Source organism: Merops nubicus, unplaced genomic scaffold (genome assembly GCF_000691845.1).
Source record: "Merops nubicus isolate BGI_N331 unplaced genomic scaffold, ASM69184v1 scaffold28311, whole genome shotgun sequence".
NCBI lineage: Eukaryota > Metazoa > Chordata > Aves > Coraciiformes > Meropidae > Merops > Merops nubicus.
This window is the reverse complement of record NW_008588095.1, coordinates 66,158-88,666: the sequence shown is the minus strand read 5'-3', so window position 1 is coordinate 88,666 and position 22,509 is coordinate 66,158. Positions and strand designations below refer to the sequence as shown.

The 22,509-nt window shown below is 35.5% G+C and overlaps 1 protein-coding gene across 1 annotated transcript in view; it reads right to left on the bottom strand.

Moving 5' to 3' along the window:
- Positions 1-8,478: 8,478 nt before the first annotated feature.
- Positions 8,479-22,509, bottom strand: part of PDE3B (phosphodiesterase 3B, cGMP-inhibited) — a gene marked incomplete at its 5' end in the record, with an annotated part of 80,185 nt that continues 66,154 nt past the window's right edge. Inside the window, 11 exons of the mRNA XM_008949173.1 lie at positions 8,479-9,270; positions 9,607-9,853; positions 11,519-11,680; positions 12,057-12,260; positions 13,579-13,778; positions 15,083-15,196; positions 15,897-16,008; positions 18,151-18,285; positions 19,007-19,110; positions 19,637-19,710; positions 20,239-20,449. Of these exons, the coding sequence (XP_008947421.1) occupies positions 9,044-9,270; positions 9,607-9,853; positions 11,519-11,680; positions 12,057-12,260; positions 13,579-13,778; positions 15,083-15,196; positions 15,897-16,008; positions 18,151-18,285; positions 19,007-19,110; positions 19,637-19,710; positions 20,239-20,449 (1,790 nt within the window). The remainder of the gene's footprint in view (positions 9,271-9,606; positions 9,854-11,518; positions 11,681-12,056; positions 12,261-13,578; positions 13,779-15,082; positions 15,197-15,896; positions 16,009-18,150; positions 18,286-19,006; positions 19,111-19,636; positions 19,711-20,238; positions 20,450-22,509) is intronic.

The window sequence follows — 22,509 nt, the reverse complement described above, 5'->3', positions numbered from 1 at the left end:
GGAATTATTTATAAGTCATTATGAAGTGGTTTAAATTACTTCATGCTGCAGAAATTATTAAGTTGTAAAATTGTAATTCTGAAAAGAATTATGTTGATTTACATTCATTTATGCACTCACATTACAATCGACTCATTTCACTGAGTATGTTTTTGACCCCCCGTAGGCCAGATCCAATGTCAACAGAAGGAAGGTCTTTCCTTCTGGACTCTGGCCTTTTTGGACACATTCAAATATAAATTCAGATGTCTGCAAGCCAATGACATAGAAAACAGGTATAGGAGGAGGGAAATCTATATTGAAAAGCTGCAGTATTCTGGAACGGTGCAAGATACTTTCACTGAATTATGAGCTGACCAAATAGGATGTGATCGTATCAGGGCAGCACCATGTCCAAACTAACAGGCTTCCATTTCAGAAAGATTTATCATTTCAGACTTGATGACACACTGGCACCATTGGAAAGTTTTTGGGTAAGTTGGAGGCTCAAGCATGTCTCCAGAATATACACTACAGAAATGTAACGTAGACCTGGCCAGTGACAGGCAAGACAATTCGTTTGCTTGTTTTACCAAACATGTGATTAAGTGACTTGATTACAGTCTACAGCTATCTAATCAGAGAACAAAAACATGATAAAAGATCTCTTGAGTAAGTAGACAACTATATAAATAGAAGTCAAGATGAAATATCATTAAATTAGGAACTGGGTCCACACATTGTGAGGATATTTATTCCTGGACTGTTACAGAAATTTTCAAATCAGTTATCAGACCTTTCTTCTGTGCTTTGGTTCTAATTTGCACTGTCTTCAGCATGAAAAGTAAATGACATAAGCTCACAGTAGTCCCTCCTGTCTCATCAGCTCGTAAAATTTACTGTTCTTTCTGAACTCCAAACCTCTGCCAGCTAGCAAGTGTTAAAGCAGCCTGAGCTCACATAGCAAGCAGGTCTTTTCTTGATTTAGTATGTCATTCTGCTATACAGTTAGATTCTCAGTCTAATTCTGATTCAGGCTCTCTGAATAGTGAATATCAGCTATCAATCTGCATTTTTTTTAGCCTGAATTGAGCCTAATGGCTTGTTCAAGCATTAGCAATTATTGTTCGGACAGCACATCCACCTGAAAAGTAGTAGCAGGTTCAGAAAGAACACAGTAAGAGTCAAAACACTTTGGAAAAAAGGGTGAAAGTAAGTAAATTTTGCAACAAAGGATCGAATGGGAAAATATAAGGATTAAGGGTAAAGAGAGGGAAAGAAAATCATAATGGTGAAGACGCCAGATTAGAATTTAACTTTGGGTGGAATAGATGGTGATGGAAACAGAAGGTAACACAGCCGAGTACAGGGGGCTAGTCAGTAAGAGTTTGGAAGGTAAACTCTCAGTATAAATTGGTTTGTGAAGGTACAGACATGCACTTTCACAGCAGCTGCATGTCTGAGGGGCTTTTTTGGCATTGGGCATTAGAATTAAAATCTTTTGTCTAATCAAGATCAAATTAAACTTCTGTTCTGGAAATATTATGCCTTATTCCATCCTTTCATACAATACAATTTGAGGATCAGCAGAGTCTTCCATTTCTAGATTATCCCTTTAGGGTTTTTTGAGGGCTGTCAACTACCTCGATGTTGATGTGATTAGAATTAGGCAGAACCCATACTCAGAGTGGTCATTTCTTAGGAAGACTGCCAGACTTCATGAGACATTACATTTGTTACATTCTTCTGAATAAGTAACATTCCAAATAGATTAAATGCATTAAAATAATGGAGCATATCAGGAATGTGCAATCTAATCCAATATCTTACTGTTACCGCAGCGGATGGCTGCGTGCCTAAAATTTTACATGTAATATATACCAGCCTGTAGTAATATACCAAAAATCAGAATAAACTTACTATTTATTCTCTTGCTTTTGCAAGTGCTGACTTCCTTCTCTATGCGGGTACTAAAAATCTTAAATAATTTTAATTTGTATAAACTATGACTTATCAGAAGCATTAAAAAATATTACATTTAAAATTTTTTAATTATTTGTTTATTTGTTAGGATGCTTAAGCACATTAGTTCCCACCATTAGCATCTGACCAAGAGTGTCCATGCTGTATGGCCTGCAGACACTTAAAAACTTCACTAAAACGAGGGAATAAAGGACACCTCAATTGTTGTTCAGGTCCTTTACTAATACAGGCAAATCCAGGTAGGGTTTTGTACCAATAAGGAATGAAAGGTAATAGAAGCACCATGGATAAAACATCTTAAAAAATTCCTGTTATTCTAAGGTAATTAGGTTTCCTTTCTCCACACTCATCCCTGTCTCAGGAATCCAGATGCCCTTTTGGTTCTCTTGCACAAGTGGCTCAGTCAAAATAATGATGCTGGTGAACATGCAGCACAGCAAAATTTTATAAGCCTAATATTTCCAGGGAAAACATAGGTACTTATCATCCTTCTTGTGCCTATATAGGTTAGGAAGTTAATTTAATTGCTCTTTTTTTGGAGCACAGAAGTTGCTTTTTAAAGCCCCTTCAAGGCATCCTCAGATCTTGTTCCACAAGATCTTTTTACACTGTAAAGACATACTCTTTCTCTCAAAGAATGTACAGTCTAAACTGTCAGAGTGCAGATGGAAATGCAACATACCTTAATATCACATTTACTTCACCACTAATTGCAGATATAGTCCATAGAATATTCAAGTTCTTCATGTCAAAATGAATGTCGTGATTATTTATCTGAAAAGACACTGTAAGAATAATTCACTGTTCATTACAACAAAGCTCAGTGCTAAGGGCTAAAATTTGTCTGAAAGTCCCCACTTGAAGCAACTAATCCTTTTTAGGATTAATAATCCTAAATGTAAATATACAAATTACATTATCTTTGAAAGCATCCAACACCTCCCAATGTCTTAAGTATGCACTCTTAAGATCTAGAGAGAACCGTATAGCTTGACAATTTAAATACAATAAGTCTTAAAAAACTAACTTTAGACAATTATATTTTTAAAAAAACATTTTGGCTTCTGCATTTCCATTTGTTCATAAGTTGACAACTAGACAGAATCTTCACTCTGGCTGAGCTTCAAACCTTGTCTGTTTTTTTCAAAAGAATTCTAGCACTATCCCTTGACTAATAAAAAGACTATGTCTGCTGGGAGGTGCATTACCAATTAAATATTCAGTAAATTAAAAGCTTTTAATATTCACAGAAACAGAGATTCAGCTGACATACCTGATTCCTGATGCTTTAATGTTATTATTTATCTAATTTCTAGCACTGTGCACATTTTCTTATCGGTATTTAAACTGAATCATATTGATCTCATCTCTAGTCCTAGAATTTAACCAACTAGTCAAGACAATAGCTCAGTAAGTTATGCAGTTCACTGATCTGACCCAGTAACAGACTTTTTTGAAAGCTGTTTTTCAGACTTCTACATTTTCAAATACTTCCTTAATATTCCAAGACAAGCTTTTTCAGGCAGCCACAGCCCTTGCCCTCTCAATCCTTAGACAAAGAGCCATGTTAAGCCTCAATTTTTCTTCTTGTAATCTAAAGCTGTTACTTTTTGTCTTAAACACTATAAACAATGAAAGCATAATTTTGATAACATTGCTCTTCGAGACAGCCTTATTAAGTATTTAAAACCTCAGAATATCTCACTTAAATGTAATTTTGTCTAGACTCAGAAAAATCCCTTGAATTAATTTGCCCCTTTCTCCTTCTCTTCAGGCCATGTCTTCGGTATTTCTCATCAGTCTCACTGGTCTCTACTGGAATTCTGCAATCTGTCTAACAGCCAGATATTTTTTTCCTGGGGTGTGACATCTGAAATTAGAAATAGTATTTTGGTCATGCCTTATTTATGATGAATAGAACAAAATGATTACAAACCCAGTCTCAAAGATAAATAGAAGGGCTTCTTAATTCACTTCTTTGACTGAGAAAAAGCTTAGTTAATATATGAGTCAGATAAATTGGCAATACCACAGAGATTAATAAATTGCAGTAGGGTGAATGTCATGATAGAAGAAAGAGGAATATGCTAAGTCCACTGGAATGACCACGTAGAGGAGCAAGTTTTCACATCTAGCTGGGACAGGTGACAAAGTCTGCAGTCTGCTCCCCAGGGGCAATGAGTAATGTCAAGCTTACCCTTCAGGATTTTTGGTATAATACTACATTTTAATCTAAGCATTAGTCTTTTTTCTGTGCAAGTAAAATGAAAAGACTTTGATCTCATTCAAGGTGCAAACGGTTCTGCTGATCTGGAGATATGAGTCAGAAGTGACTCATCACCTGTTTTTTGGCAAGATATTTAGAACATGGACAAATCACAAGGTGACTGGTAGGAATCATTGGAAACACTGTGCTCTCTCAGCGGTACTTAAAGGCGCTATCGGTTTAATGTTATTTATTTCTGTCTTTCTGAAACCTCACAGAGAAACCAGAAGGCAGAAAATTTCTCTTCTGGATATGCTTTTTACTCTCTTTATTTGGATTTCACAGATGGTGACGTTCTGCCAGGTGATACATCCTGCATAGTAGAACCTACCCTCGACACCACCTGCTGTCACCTGCCACCTCCTGAAGTCTGGCAATCCAAAGATGACTCATGGTGCTCAGATCCCAAACGAAACCTTCCAGTCAACCCTTCCTGATGGTGCTGTGCCCTTTTGAAAGGGTGTCTGTAGTCCACATAGAACCAGGTAAGTGTCAATCACAAATGACAGCTGGTTACAGAAATGTAGCAACTGGACAACACAAGCCTTGAGGCAGATGTCTCAGGGGAGAGTTCTGCACCTATCAGCTGGATTCAGAAGGGTGTGGGGGTTGTACACCAAGCCAGGAGGGTCATTGCCAACTAGAAACTCAAGCACACTGCAATGTTTATCCTGTAGCAGCTTAGTCCATAAGCTTTCCTTCCTGTTTTCTCAAAGATACAAGACTCTCTTTCCCATTTAGCAGAGGACAAAAGTACTAATTGCTTACAGCCATATTAAATTAAGCTCAGATAGGGACCAGTTAACAGTTGTGTTCTTTTGCCAGCTTAATCTCTGAGAATCTGCAGTATGATTCTCAAAGCAAGTTAAAGGCTGACTTCAGAAGGTATTGAAAATTCTTCATAGCAAAAAGAAAAGTAATTCATTACCTCATTTGCCTTAACACAGATATGAGTAAGCATGTTGTCCAGAAGCCTAATTCTGAAGAAAGCTGCAGGAAAAAAAGCAAAATAAACACTCCCTTGGTCATACTTTTTATACAGCAATGAATCAACTTTATACATTTATTTTCCCTTATCTAATCTTTACTGGCCAGAGAAAGATCAATTTTCTTAAACTTGCATCATAACTGAAGTTATGATAGTTGTATCATTTTTAATAGTATATTTTAATTTCTATTTTAATTTAAATCCACATATTCTGCCTTACCAAAGGCACCTTTTTTTCTGTATTATTTTGAAGACAATGAACTAGGTAGAAAAAAAAAATAAACAGCATCTCACTGCTGAACAAGAACACATCTTCTTTGAGTGTATGCCATCCTTACACCTCCTTTCTAATTCTCATCATCTAAGCTAATTCCATCCATCCTTTGACTCCAAAACATGCCTCTCAGGCAGGGATTCCTAATTTAACACTCACCAGTGTATGAGACACTTCCAGTTCTGTGCCTCTCACACCTTCTTAAATGTTTTTTTGGGACAAAAGGGAAAGTACTGCCCTGTGAATGTTAGTGTCACACACAGGATTACCTCAAATTCTGTGTATACATTTACAGGAACCAGAAGCTCAGTCTCGACTACATGTGCCCAGGAGGAAGCAGGAAAGCTAAAAGAAAGCTCTTGAATTCTGCTAACTCCTTTTGTTGATCCACCTGCCACTGGTCGTGGTTAAAACTGAATGCAAGAAGTACAGAGAGAGGATGGTTCTATACACAGAGCAAAGCAGCTCCTGCACAAGCTTTGTTAATTTAGACTTACCTTAAGTAATGTTACACCAGTCCTTTCATTTTGAATCTTAGACTCACTAACTCCATCATGGAAGAACTCCTCACAGAAAGAAGATCCAAGTAGTGCACTTGGACTCGTTTAGCACCATTGTAACATCCAGAGGTCTCCAGAGACATGGGAGAAATTTGGTCCAGAAAACTTTATAGTCTAATTCCATACACACTGTTTGCATAGGAGCAAGTAACCCAACATATATGGCAAAAGAAGGCAGTGAGGAGATGGGAGATTCTTGATAGGAAAGGGGCTGAAGATTTTACGTAAACCTGAGAATATTGTCCATAAAACGTGTAGCTATTGTAGCAGCATAAACTTCAGCACAGGCCAATTTGGCCTACTTCTTGACAAACAAAAGTGGTGAGTGTTGGTTTAGAACGTACAGTGTGGGGTTATTTGTGTGCTTTTCGTGGCATCCCTTTGCAGCTGTGAACTGAAGTGTGATCACAGACTCAGACTGCTTGTAATTTCTCAGAGGGTTGCTACCAGCATAAGGGTGTTAAGCCTTATATGGAGCTCCATTATTGTTGAAAACAGCTCAGTCAACAATGACCCTCCCTTACTGGTTCTAAAAGATTAAGACACCTTCAGTTACAGTTACATCCACTTCTGCAAACATGCCCTGAAACAACTTTTCATGGCATCAGGACATTCTTTTCCCCTTACTCCTAAGAGCAACAGTCACATATTATGTAAAAATAAATAACAGACATTTTAAGGTAGATTTTGAATACATTCATAATTAGACGTATCTTTGAAGCAAGCTGTTTGTAACTTGAAAATATCTAATTGGAAATACATATTAGCATTACAGCTTATTAAACACTGAATTAAAATTGTTAAACAACTAATTGCTTCAGAACTGAAAAATTGTTTCTGGATTTCTGAAGAGTTTAATGGAAACCTGAGGTAAGAAAGTTGCTGGCAAATTTGTCACCAGATATAAATGCTGCCAATGCTTTAGTAAGAGGTAAAACGTTATTTTTACCATCTTATTCTTTCTTTGTAATTTTTAAATAGTATTGTTTAGAAGTAAATGCACTAGAAAACTGTCATGTAAAATAATGTAGCAGTAACTTCAGGCATGCTCATTTGAATCTTTTTTTGGTCAAAGCAAAACGAAACTAAACAGTATCAAAATGATTTTTTTATACACAAATACATAGGCCAAACACAAAATGCTGAGAATACAGCATACTGAAACAAGCACAATTTCTGTAGCCTTCAAATTATGTTAGGAAAATAAATATATGAACAACAAATGTAAAATACAGGTGAATGATCAGTAAGTGCCAGCTTCAATAGTGCAACATTTTATTAATATCAAAAATATCTGGTTTTAACACTGCCCACTTTACAAAAAATGCAGTGATAGTAATAATGGCAGCAAAGAGGAATGTGGCACTGAATATATAAAATAGCAAAAGCATGTCTCAGTGGTCTTCTAAATGGATCAACAAAAAGCTTATTAGTGGAAAAATTAAAAATAAATAATTGCTTTCAGTTATGTAAACTGGCCAATCAAAGAGCAGAATAAAAACCTCTTTGGGTAGAATAGTGTGACACAATTTACACAAAGTGATTTTAGGAACGTTACCTTTTCTCTCAGTTCAGCTGATGTAAATGTTACCATAAATATGCTAAGATACGTTTAGCAACTTGCACACATGTGCGTTTGGTTTTATTCTATCCAACTGCACAGCACATAAATGTTTAGTACTAAAAGGTGCACTTTGAAAACTAGCTTATTTGTGGCTTGCTTACAGACTTGTAGCCTACTTTATGCTTTTTTGTTCATTTTTGTTTGTTTTTAAATTAGACCTACAATGATTGTGTTCCTACAGATACATTTGTGTCAAATGTCTAAGTTTATTGTTTAAAAACTCAACAATCTAAAATGTAACATAGGACAGTGATGTTTATCTGACTATTGGGCTTTTCATGAAGTTTTGACATTCTGCTCTCCATATGTATATTTCAGGATGTACTTCAAACCTGAAGGCTATGTCTGTGATGGGAGAAAAGATGTGAGGCACATTAAAATGCACTAGCCATTTTGAAACAGCAGTTTATGTCTTCTAAAAAAACAATCTTTAATTCTCCTAAAGTTTTATATACACAGAAAAAATGGAATACGATCTTATTTCCTTAAAGTTTAATACCGTAAATTGGTGCGAGATAAAAACCTATCACGTGGTTGACTTTTCAAACAGGAACCTGAGTTAGGGCAGGAAATATAGCATTATGACTAAAAGAATACAATTCCTTAATAATTTAAGTAGCTGAACAGGTTTTTAATGTTCTACCACAAAACAGCAAGGCAACAGATGATGATGGCCTTGTATTCCATGAATTATCATGAACACCCACTGCAAACCTGAATATTTTCTGCAAAAATAAAACATCAGATTATGCACAATAATAAAAAGCATCAGAAATAGATGCACCTGGATTTTTTTCCTTTTTCAACCACAAATATCAGAATTCAGCATTTATGTCACAGTCCTTGAATAGTTGCTCTGAGATGACTACATTAAGCACACTACTGCACTAAGTAGACACCCCACAACAGGCTTGCACTGCAACAGTAACATAGTTTTCATATAGGCACAGACCTTTTCTCATTCATGTTCCAAAACAACATGAAATAACTCAAAATGATATTAGAATCCATCCCACATTGCCTTGTTAGCAAAAAGTTCTTGCCACTTTGGTAATTGAAGTCACAATGTTTTTAAAAATTGCAGGTACCTCAAGGAAGAGTTCCATATTCAGCAAGGCAGCATTATATCAGGATATTTTATATCAACTAAGGCATAAAGAACTTTGCATCAGGGTATACAATACTCAATCTCTGAATAAAGTTTCATATTCTGTGTGGCAAAAGTGCATAAGAGTGGGATTCCACTAGAGTAGAAAGAATCCTCTCACAGTATTAAGGCCTTTCAATTTTATGAGAGCTGTGTCAGGCTAAAGTCAGCACAGTGAAAAAAAAATAGGCTATCATTATACTGGACACCACTGAAGTTTTCTTAGCATGTCTTGTCTTCTCCTAGTTGTCGCTCATCTTCTTCATCAGCTTCCTCAATAACCTGAATTTCATCTGCTTGAGGTAAAGATGAGATCTCAGTCAGCAGTTTAGCTCCTTCAGAGTTATTTTTTTCTTCCTCTTCAATCACTTTCTTCCATATTTTGTGATTTTCACTGAGGTGGTGTATTAGCTGGCAAAATATTCGTCTACCTTTTTTTCTTTGAGCTTCTGTAAAATTACAAGCATAGTTCATTGTTTGAGATTCAAAGTAATTGTATTTTACACATACAAAACCAATGGCATGTAAGAGATATAAATTTGAGCAAAACTCATGGATGCTTATTTAGAATATTTAAATATTAACATTGCAAAGGATAACAATGAGCTTCTGTTTCAAATGTAAGCCTCCTGGTATCAACAAAAATGTTATTAAAAGAGTAAGATTTATTAAGCAGCATAATCATAAAATCTGCAATATTTGTACTATACAACTTCAACCATCATTGCTGTGTCTGAATCTATTAAACGACAACCATATGTGCTAACAGAAATGCAGAAACTTACTTAAAGTAAGATCATCTATTTCTTCATCGTCACTCTCCAACAGTGCTCCATCATCATCTTCAGTACTTTCTGCATCCCCCTCCTCTTCATCAACCCACTGCCCTGGAAGCAACCCGGCTGCATTATATGAGTTACAGAGGGGGCCAACTATGTGAGTGATGAAAGATTCCTGCAGTTTTGCAAGCTGTGGAGAAGAACGATCCATGAAGGGGCTTATAGGTAATCCAAGACTTGCCTCTTCATCACCCTGAAAAAGAAATGAAAAATTCTATCAGAACTCCTCACAAAATTAACTTCTATTTTAAAGATTACTTTAAAGGAATCATGTAAACATCACACAGATTGTACATTTACTAGAGGCAATAGTGTTAGAGACTCAGTGAATGAAAATGTATTTAGGCCAGCTTAAGATGAAGACACATGATGGCTCAGACTTGCACAGCCCATAACCCTCCCCTCAGCTGTGCTGAGAGCTACTCTTCTGCATGGATGGAGACCTAATTCCACTGGAGCTGCTGTTTGGTAAGCAGAGATTTTATTTCAACTGCTGAGCTGATGAACAGAGAAAGTGGGAAAGTAATCAGCTAGAGCAAGGCATTCTGGTAAATGGCTTCCCCCAAAAGTCATAGAAGAATGAAATGAACTCCAACATCCAGAATAAAATGGTTCCATTTGGGTTTTTTTCCCATTTTATAAATTGGAGCAGAAAAAATTGAAGGCTGCTGGTACACAGCTCTGAGTTATAATCACTTATCTCAGAACTTCTGTGGACCTAATAGTTTTATGAAAAAGTTTTCCCTAAGGAAGCAACTTAGAATACTAAGGTCAGACAGTACTTGTAAGAACTTCAGATTATTATTGCTATTCTTTACATCTCCCAAGAGATTTTGTTGTTTGCTTTTATCTTCCTATTTTCAAAAAAAAATTTCAGTCCTTGTAGTTATAATCACTTATCTCAGAACTTCTGTGGACCTAATAGTTTTATGAAAAAGTTTTCCCTAAGGAAGCAACTTAGAATACTAAGGTCAGACAGTACTTGTAAGAACTTCAGATTATTATTGCTATTCTTTACATCTCCCAAGAGATTTTGTTGTTTGCTTTTATCTTCCTATTTTCAAAAAAAATTTTCAGTCCTTGGTTGTTGTTGCCTCATGAATATTTAACTCCTCAGAAAGTTGACTACAGAATAACAGAGTAGAAATGTAAAATATATTTCAGAACATATTTCGGGGGGGGGGATGTACAAACATTGTAAATTTAAAAATAGGCAACAAATTTTCATTCTTTTTTCTAGACAATCTTGATAGGATTATTTATCAAGGCTCCACTGTAAAAATCTTATTTACATTTTAATATTGTCAGTTACTTGTGTGTATTTTTAATATTTAACTTTGAAAATTTTGAAGTATCTTCTGTCTTTGCACTAAGACTTAGCTGAATACACACTTCCAGTCTTGTGGGTTCCAAGGTATGTTTCTTTAACCTGGAAACATAATAGTGAATTTAACTTCCCAAAGTGGAAGAAATTCTTATGATTTATTAGCATCATTCCACGATTAAAACAAACAAACAAAACCAACTTACAAAAAAAACCCCAATCAAACAAAAAACCCAAACCAAAACAAATTAAAAAACCAACACCACAAAAGAAAATAAACTGCTATCTGAAAAATGGACAATATTGGCAGGGAGCTTGTTTTCAAGCTTCTAACAGAATTGACAGTAAGTAAAAGATTATGTTAGTATGCTACCTAGAAAAATACATTTGCAGTATTCAGAAAGAGAAAATGGAAATATCTTACCTGAAGATTTAGTACATGAAATGTTTAATATCTTTGTACATTTGGTAATGCAAAGAATCGATCATCAGCCTGTCATTAAAAAAAGGGTAAATTATACTTTCCACACCCACCTGTTCATAAAATTCATTGACAATGCCTTCGGTCCACTTCAGGTGCAGCTCTCTAACTTTTGCTGGGCCGTTAATATCTGCCAGTTTGATGCAGATTTGGCAGGCCAGCAGGCGATCGTTCTCATTGCTCCATTCTATCCCATGGCTGTCGATATCATTGACCTGGATTGAGCACATACCTTTTTAAATATTTAACTTTAAAATATTCATCAGTGGTTTGGGGTTTTTTTGCAGGCTTTGCAAAACAGACATTTGCATTAAATTTTCTATATCATTTTTTGTCTTAGATAAGTAAAAAAACATCCTGTACTATCTCTTAGAAGATGGAAATGTGACATATGATCAAGGTCTCCTTGGGTCCCTATGTCACATCTGCTTATTAGGTAATGTACAAAACAATCTACAATTGGTTTGTAAAAAGGAAATACTCTATTTGCCTTTTTTTAACTTAAATTTAAATAGCATAAAACTTTAAATGCAAGTTATTAGTCCTAACAACTACTGCCCAGCTCAGTGCAAGCACTGAAATGTAACAAACCTTGGCATTAAATTCTGCAAGGAAATCAAAATGCTTCTTGAGATCTGTGGCAAGGATTGCTTCAATCACTAAGAAACGAAAACGCTTGAATTCTACGTGATCAAGATTTGCTAAGAAGTTGTATTCTGGTCGTGACAAGAAAAGATTCCAGGCAGAAGCAGCATGGTGATTTTCTAAGACTGATCTGTCATTGTAGAGAACAGCCTACAAAACAAGAAAAATAATCATAAATGACAGAATAAAGGTTTAAAATTATAATTACATATTTTGAAGTTTCTATTGGAAATTATGTTTTACCTTGTATTTTTGAGGGTTAAAGTCAAACAAAACCAGCAGATTAGAAAAACAAACAAACAATTAGCAAAGTTTTTTACTTTCCTGAAAAGTTCTTAATGATGTCTTAGTGACATCTACATTCACCCTGTAGGGACACTTAAAATGTAGATTGTGCACTCTCAGCAGTATGTGTGGAACACACGCTGAAAAAAAACAACCAACAACCAACAAAAAATCAAATCAGAATTTCTCTTAATTCCAGTATTGTTTAAAAGAAAAAGAACTCCAAAGCATGTAGGAAGTGTGGCTAATGTCAAAGGGTGTGGAGTATCGCTGGCTTTCAATGTGTGTAATGCAGATGAATCCAATTTTAACTGCAAATGAGTTAACTAAAATATTAAAACAACAGCAGTTTTTACTCACAATTCCTCTGTTTATAAAAAACATCCTAGAAAATAATTCATTGAATATAGAATAAATAGGATCTGAAAAAATGATTTGGAAAACTGCAAAAATAATCTTCATGTTTTGAGGAAAGGAGGAGATCATTCACAAATGAACATGTATATTTTTGAAAATTGGAATGTCTGGGCTGGTTGTTTTTATTCTTTCTTGCATACTGTTTTCAGCAGCACTGCATAACTGCCTACATCCTAAACTCTTCCACAATAAGGAATTATAGAAAATTGACTGGAAACTTCATTTTTAAAGTCTGTCTTCTAAAAAGTTCTATCGATTTCTCATTTACTATTGTTACTGTTGTTGAAGATGATATTGTTATTATTTAAGTTTCTTGTCTCTAACTTTTTAAGAGAGATCCAAATAGCCCTCATAAATATTCTTCCGTGCCCCAATTTTTTTTCCCCCTATCTAGTATTTTGTTTAGTTTTACTCTCCTTTAGTTTTTACCTCTTTTTTTTACCTTTTAGTCCCCAAATCTAATACCTCTTTTCTTCCTACTCTTTTCTAACAACAAAGTTGAATACAGGAAATAAAAACAAGGATGCCTTGCTGATTTGTTCTTACTGAACTCAGCCTCCCTTCAAGATAGTGGCTATTTACCATGAAGACTATTTGAAATACAGAAATGCAGTTAATTGGACTATTAGAAGAACGTGTGTTTTTACAGTAATTGCAGACATTAAATGATCCCAAAGAGGTTACAGTAGGTGTATAGAAAAGAAAAATCTTTATTATTCTGATTGCAGATGCAGACAAATAGTTTTCTGGTTTAAGAATTTCTTACCTGAGGTGCATTTGTAGCCACTAGAAAAGCATTTGTACGACCAGGATGATCATAATCATGCATGGCAGCTGCTACATACAAAGCCATCAGTTCCAAAGCAGGTATGTTTGATGCCAGACAACCATAACTGTCATCAGCAATAGAACAACTTTTTGAAGTAATATAGCTGACTGGAACAGGGGCAATATCCCTTGCTTCTTCTAAGAAAATGGAAAATACAAAAATCATATTTTTAGAACATTACTTATTCATATTTTTAATACATTTTGAATTGCTCAGCCACATACTGCTGCGAACGTAATCTTCATACAATTAACCTTGCAACTGTGGAGCTGAATGCTTAGCAAAGACAGACACTTTAAAAAAAAAGTCATACTACTATTTATAGATAAACCAGCACTTTTGAAGAAAAGTTGAGAAGCAAGTAAGTCAGAAATTCATCATGGCCACACTGGTTGAGGAAAAGGGTAGGTCCAGCCTTACAAATACAATAAAAGCTTCAGCTGTTTCATGCCATTACACAAGGAGGGCAAAGTCCTAGGAGACATTGTGGAGCCTGTGAGAAGTGTCCCAGATGTCAAGTCTCCAGGGACGACCCTTTTAACACTTACAGAAAGAAAATGCAGTAGGGTGCAATCAGTGGGTATGGACAAATTTGGAAAAAAGAGAAAGGTGACAGCAAAGGGGCTGATTATCAAGGAAGAAATAAAATATACTGTAAGATGTTCTGTACAGTTCACAAATTACTTCTTAAAATTACCACTTTTTAAAAGCCACAACCTGCATCTCGCCTTTTTTTACTGTACATAAAAACTAGAGTTCTTAGAGTTCTTGCTTTCCCCATTTTACTTAGATACATACATTTTTTTGTATAGAAGTGTATATTTAGAATAATTATGCTTTATTTACAGTATATATTCTAGTAAAAAATACAAATCTAAATTTAAAAGTTAATTCCATGAAGTCATAAAGAACACAACAGCAAGCTTGGTTACAATTTATATCATACAAAACCTGAAGTCTTTATTTCTCTCTCAGGGATGCTCTTATGCAGGTGCTGTTAGGGCAGTCACTTCAATGCCTGAGTATCTGCATGTGATATCTAATACAGAATTCTGAAATACTCACTGTTGTACTAAAGCCATTAAGGAGAACTTCAATTAAATTAAACAATTTGACTTTGGTATTTTTTCTTTGATCTATTTAATTTGACAAAAAAAATTAAAAAATATTAGCATAGAAAATTTATTAAGGGAACCAGTATTCAAGGCTAAGAAACTAACCACTATTCATCTCATAAATTTTCTAGAAATCTACTGCATGATAGTTCTGATGGTGTGTACTAACATTGTGATATTTCTACTGCCTTATATTAAAATAAAAAGAAATCATGTGAGTGATAAGACTAATTAGACATTTTCTTCCAAAATAATTTGTTTTACCTATTGTAAGGTCATTAAAACATTCTTACAGCAAAAACTAACCCCTGTGAATGAATACCCACCCATCTCACTTTCCATCCTGCGCTCATTCTGACTCTGCTGAAATCCAGGGATGGGCCGTGTTGTCAGGTACCACACTGCATGCAGAACGTCTGTGGCATGGACACGATTGTGATCTGGAAATTATCAAGATGTAACAAAAAATATTGTTGGATATATAATCAAAAGGAACAAAGAGAAAAAAGTACCAAATTTACTACAAGGGAGATTTTGATGAAAAATAAAGGAGAAATTGAATTTAAAGGATTCGTAGAGGCTACATCAGTGAATATATTTAAGAAACAACCTTCATCCTTCTCTGCATAATTCTTCTTACCTGAGAGTCAGGAAAGAATAAAGCAGCCTTTTAAATCAGTGATGGTGAGCCACCAGCATTGCTTCCAGCCTGGCTGGTGCAAACATTTGTGAGACTGGGGTGTGGGGGTGTGTGTGCTGGGGGTGGCATGGTGCTGGCAGGTGGGTTTTTTCCAATAAATTTAGCTGCCTAAGCAGCAAAATAAATAATTACTGTCAACATTCTATATTTTCTTATTATTCTATTACAGGCCTAAATGAAGTTTTTGTTAAACCAGCAAACACTCTCCAACTGACTTCAGTAGATTTGGTTCAACTACTCATTCAAATGCTTCAGTATCATATTCCACCTACCTGTTAATGAGCTCAGTCAGCAATTTTTTACTGCATTTCACTGAATCAGTTCTAAATTCTGACAAATGTATTCATTAAAAATATACTGAGTTCAGACATTGTCTGTGTTTGCATGGACACACACACATACAGAGTAAAGCCAAACATAAGTAACTGGGTAGTACTTACAGGGAATATCTCGGTAGCCATTCTCCAGTGCACGGAAGTAATTCATGAATTCTTGCGTTGGGATTTTGAAAATTTCAAACAAACCAGTGTCTTGAAACAAGGTATAAGTTACCTAAATACATATTAAAATTAATTTTAGTCTGAAAAATATACCTAAGCATATTCTGCTTTTTTCAACTTTAAAAATATTCCTATTTTCAAAATTTTGCTTGCTGTAGAGATGGAAATTCCTGACATTCCATTAAAGATTGTCTGAAAGTTATTGTCATGGAGATATGTTTAATGATTTTTTAGCACAAAATTTTTATCATCCTCTCAAATACTGAATGATAAAAGCTTTTATTTCTTTACTGATAAAGTGTAGTCACAACTGATTATTTTCAATAATATTCTCAAAAATTTTAATAATGCTGAAGAACTCATTCTTCATTCCATTAGTGACCTAGAAAGAAGAAATCTAGATTCTTAATTATTAAAAAAAAAACAAAAACAAAAACACCAAAAAACCCACAAAAACCCAAACAACATCGCATTTATTTTTGAGACTTTGGCAAGGAAAACCTATTTCTTTTACTCATTCTGACTTATCTTGGGTATTTTTAACAAAGCTAGCTGGTAAGCAAAAAAATATTTTAAAATATACTCGGAGCACATACACATGTGTGTACTGTCCAGATGTATTACACATATCACAAGTAGAACCCAGTGACTTAAAAGACCTAATCCCCTCTAAGACTGCAAATATTCCGAAAGCTTTGCAAAACATGTCGCTGCTCCTCATTTTTGTCACTTCTTCCCCAGCCACTCAAGAGGAAGAAAATGTTCTGAAGTGTGGGAGGTCCTCAAAGGAACACGAGAGCAAACTGAGGGGACATCCCTCCTGCCCCCTGTCCCAGCTATTCCCCTTACACACACCCCACCTAGGAACCTTACAACTGATGATGGTAAAATACAGCTTTCAGCTGGCTGTTGGGTGGGATATGTGATCAAATGCTTGCAGCACAACAGACAGAAGCCCTGGGGCAGGAGGAGGAGGAGGAGGAGGTCAAGTGGTACACACACACAGAACCAGGGGAGGAGGAGGTCAAGTGGTACACACACAGAAACAGGAAGGCCTGATACAGAAATTCTGGTAGAGTTAAGTGGAAACCTGAACACTTAGGAACTCAGAGGTTTGAGCTATGCCCTGGACTGCCCACAGATGGAATTCAAGTTACTGTGTCTCACAAAGTACTAGTACACCACAGTACAAATGCTGCTAAGAAGTGGATTGTGCCATTCTACTCTGCTCATTAACCGTTGTCACCGAGGTGACAGAAGACCTGAAAACATCTGACCATACAAGACTAATTGAAGATTTAAAACAGCACCCAAACAGAATATTGTGCATTATGAAAGAAAAGACAGTGTCTAATGACAAAAATGACATTACCTCTCCTACTGCTTCCTGCCTTCAGTACAGGTGCAGGCCTATGCTTCAGCTGCACCTGAGTGTTTCTAACCTGTCTCCTTGAACAAGAGTAGCATGCATTTTACTCCATGGCAGAAAGCTAAAATAATGGCAATAAAGAGATTTGGTGATCAGAGCAGAAAGAAATCCAGCTCATGCTAGAGCTCCATGATTGCTAAATCCAGTATAAAGACAGACAAAGAAGCTTCCAGATGACACTGAAGAATGGGAGAGGCTGGGGAAGAGCAAACAGGGTGATACTTTTGCACTCCCCAGTAGATGGCCTGCAGCACAACATGAAACTCCACAGAAGAGTTAGCAATAGGTCAGAAAGAGTTAAAAGGGATACTACATGCAGAATGCAACATGGGGAAAAAAATCCCATTGTTTGTAGTATTAAGAGGCAAAAGACTGCCTAAAAGATCACTTCTCTTCTCCCACAGGTATAGCTCTGTCAGAAATATTTTACTAACATAAAGAAAAAAGAAATAGTTGACAGAGAAGGTAGTAATTCTGAAAGCAGGAGAACTTTTTTTAGGAAATGGCATACTACTATAAAACCTAATAAGTGTGGATTTAACCTAGATTTACATAGAGAATAAATTCAGAAAATTTGGAGCAAGTTGTCTATAGAAAAATAACTTTTTATGGTTTACAAGGAATTGGAGTACATGGGAAATGATACTTCTACTTTTCAAATTAGCATTTATATACATATGTTGACTGCGAAACTTCTTCAAGGTTTAAATAAAATGTATAAGCAGGGCAGCTTTACACACACTCATATAGTAAAAGACAACAAACCTGGCTAAGGATCCTTCCAGACTGGTCTCCCATTTCTTGTACAAGGTCAAAAATTTGGAAATTCCAGTTGTTCATCTTCTCCATTAACGAATCATGGTCTAGTAATGTTGTTTCTAACGTAGGACTCTGCTCCACCTGTGTGAGCAAGATACTTTATTATCTCTAAAATGAAAACTAATTTGCCAGTTGCATTGGCAAAAAAAAAGCCACAAAAACAATAAATCATTACTGAACTTGTTGAATGATCCTGTAACTACAGCTATGAGAAAATCCTAACTCACACTAACTCAGTAGTGGAAACAGCACAGTTAATGGCATGGCTTTTCATATTTTGGGGCAGCAGACTCCAGGGCTTCCTTATTTCTTTTTAACGAAAATGAGCTAACAAAGCTCATGTGTAAGCTAATACAGCATCTTCTGAGCTTTAACAGTTCATTAACTGAACAAGCTTCAAAAAACTTGATGCATAAACCCAAAATGTTAGTAAACCTTAAAACGTTTGTCTCCCTGCACTGTATGAACATCCATTTGTCTCACTGCCACTGCCACATCTTTCATAACTTATGAAAAACTAGAAGTACTAGTCAGTGTTTAATCACACTATCAACATTTAGCCTACACAAATTAATTTTGATCAACAAAAAGTTAATCACAGTCTTTCTTGTCATTTGCTAGTGAAATTTACACAAGCCAGAACTACAAAATTGTTAAATGAAAATTAGAATTCCAACAACGCTACATTTCAGAAACTACAGTTCCTAGGAATGCAATGACCTCTTTGCAGCATGTTAGAAATGATAACGAGATGCTGTATGGATAAAAGTTATTTCAAGCTTTTTTGCAATTACATGCTTACAAGCTGACTATTCTGTGTTTGATCAACCATTTCCTCCCTTTCGTCCTTCGTCTTCTCTGCATGGTGGGAAGAGTCTGCTGAAATACTGGCACTTCCACTATCACCTTAAAGAAAATACATACATAAACACTATATCAATTTATTTGTAATTACTACTGTTTAATGATTCTTCAACTGATCCCACAGATTCTTCACCAAAACAGAATAGCTTGTTTCTAAACAATTTTAAAGAATTTAACCAGAAAAAAAAAAAAGAAGGTTGTAAAGGACAATATTTATTAGACAACTTTTATCTGAAGATTGAGAAAAGCCAGAAGCATAACCTTTTACATGCAAAAATTGGTTCAGTGATTAGTTTAGTTGATATGGCAAAGAACTTTTTTGTTATATGGAGTACAGAACTGTAAAGCCATGAGTGGTAGTCTATTATAAAATTCTTAGTCTGAAGCAGGCAATATTTTGGATATTCTCGATTATCCTGAGTCACAAACCAAAATGAAATACATGTATATGAGTTACTTAAAGTACAGGAAAAATGTAATGTAGCAATATAAACATTTTTATTTAATTAGCTTGGAAAAAAAAAAGCAGCAAGTTAGTATCAAATATTTGTCTATTTTGAAATCCCACCTGGTTTTCTGTCTTTATATTCTGCAAATTCTGGTTCTGGTGTTGGAACAGGCTTGAGTATCTGACGTCCACAGCTTACAGAATACATAAAAAATATTTACAACATTCAACAATTTTCTTCTTTTGCTACTGCTCTGTTTTACTGAAAAATAGCTGCAAAGTACTTTTTTTAAAATGGCATGTTTTTGAAGGTTCTTCCACCAAATGACCTTAGTATTTCCTCCTAAATTTGGCAAACATATTTAGCCTGTACTTAGAAAATACTCAGTCACCACCTCCCCTGGACTCATCTCCACAAATTCACAAAGCACAGCTCATTACTTAGAAAGTATTCAGCAATACAGAATTCAATTCCCAGGTAGGAAATCCTCCTTTTCTAAAGAACTGTAAAATATTGTTACTCTGCAATAACTGCTGCTTTCTAGGATGAGCCATTTCAAATCTATAGCATATACACAGCATTCTTTAGATAATATAGTTACAGGTTATTATGAGACTTTTTCAGTACTAACTGATGTATACGTCTTGTTATATCTTTCTATTTACTTGTATTCCTTTCAACATATATGAAGTTATTAAAAATGTAACAGAGTTTACAGTACCTGCTACACACATAGCCTACAGGTGTTTTAACTTGCTGCTGAATATCTGGAGAACTAAATGTGTATCCTGAAGGCTTATGTATATTAATGCTTGGTTTTGTCAGAAAATCAGCAGTATCAGGAAATTCTACAGGTGACCAGCTGCTGAAAGCCCCACTGGAGACAGATCCATGGCTAGGTGAACCCACAGGACTCAGGGCAGGAGAAGCACCTTCCAAAACAAACATCACATGGGGTTCAGATTACAATAAAAACATTGCTGTTTGGAAAGACTGAAATTAAACAAGAACCTTTATAAATTGTAAACAATGTGCAAGTTTTCAAAGCACGATGTATAGCTCAGGCTGTTACTATTCCAAGTTCTGAGATGTACAATGATGCAGCAGTTTAGGTTACACATCTGAAAGGGCAAACTATGTATCCTGACACAACATCTGGCTTTCAAGGCTTTGGCTTTGGTTTTAGCTCCAGCAAAATTTAATTAGTAGCTGAAACTCTCCATGCTCCTTTCTGATTCAAGATTGCTTCTTTAAATTTTACAGAAAGAAAAAAATCAAAATCAAGTCAGCATTGATAATTGACCTAGACAAAAATATTTTACCTCATTATTTTGTAATAAAGAAAAAATATGCTTGAGACGTTTTCAAAAACACAGTAAAAAACCAGAATGCTGTAATTGTATTTTTTGAACTAAGGGAGTAAAGTGGGGAGATAGTGGCCTTTCTTGACACTGATGTACCCTTTTTATTATTGGCATGACTATCTAAATCTGCCTAATAGGCCACTGGGGAGGGAGGAGAAGGTGGGAAGTCTGAAGTTTGTTCATGGGTAATTAGAGATAAAAACCAACCAACCAACCAACCAACTCCATCTTCCTTAGGCCCATGAAACTCCTCATTCCTTCTCAAAGAGTAAGCTAGGATTTACTTCAGGCTTTTGTCTGTGAAATCCAGGAAAGCAAGCTGGTAAATCTGGACTTTGGCTACTCTGTATCCAACTTGAATTTATAACAAAATTTTGTATTAAGCCAAAAGATAATTTCTTTCCCTTGTGAAAATGCACAAAAGGCAGGTTATCATAGCCATTGTAAATATACTTTTGTCAAAAGAACAAAGGGCCCATGAGCAAAATAATGAGGTGGATTTCCCAGAGCTGAATCACTTATTCTGCTACAAACTATGAAGCAAAAACCTGATAGCAAATTACTAAGAGAATATATAGCATTGCTCTTAATTAAGGAATACACAGATGATATACTTCTAACAGTGTCATAGGCTACATTGACTTGACCCCCATGCCCTGAGAGTAGCATGTAATCACATTTTGCTACAGTGAAAGATAAGGTTTTTCAAAGGCCACGTTGCTAGGTGCAGAGACAGACGTTTCAGAAAGCAAATGTCACTTCACTGACACAAAGAAAGATTTGGGAAGTTGAGAAGCAATTTGTAAACTCCCTTCCAGAACAAAACTGGGTTAGTACTCTAATGTGGGCATCTTAATTTAATCCTTTTTACATGTACACATTCAGCAGGTTTTAATGCACATTGCTGCACTCAATGCTTTCCCCAGGATTCAAAGTAGGAAAGCTTTTTATGAGGACAGAACCACTGAGCATGTCCAACAACGTGTTTAAGGTGGATCTGGCCTAGGTTTGCATCTTTCTTGGTGTTTAGCAGAGTGAAAGGGAAAGAACTAAACCATCAAAGCGATACAGAGTAAGCTAGTGAGGTTTTGGATTTGGTTTAGTTTCCTTTGTTTGTTGTTGTTTTGTTTTGGTTTTTTTTTTTTGTTGTTGTTTGTTTGGGGTTTGGTTTTTTGTTTTTTTTTTAATTAATTAATTTTAAAGTGCATTTATCTCTCTCAATCCAACCAGCATTTTTAAACTGCTGTAAAACAAAATTATTCGGTAGGTTGTTATTTTTATATCATGCTAAAATGGAAAGTGAGGAATGTCAAAAGACATTCTCAAGTTTTCACTTAATATGGACAAACAGACCAGTTTTAATCTCTGAAACACTGATAAACACATTATTTCAGCCCTGCTGTTACAGCATCTCCTAGCTTATTAATCTGACAGAATAAAATGTACTCCAAATCCTTCCAAAATTTAAGTATTCATGTCAGATGTCTAGCAGGTATTTAGGGGTATTGAAGTGACACTGTTACAAACAGCATAATTACAAAAAAAAAAAAAAAGTCCCTTCTTAATGTATGTGAACAGTGCAATTTTCAACAGGTACTAACCATACTGAACATCAACAGATTTTGCAG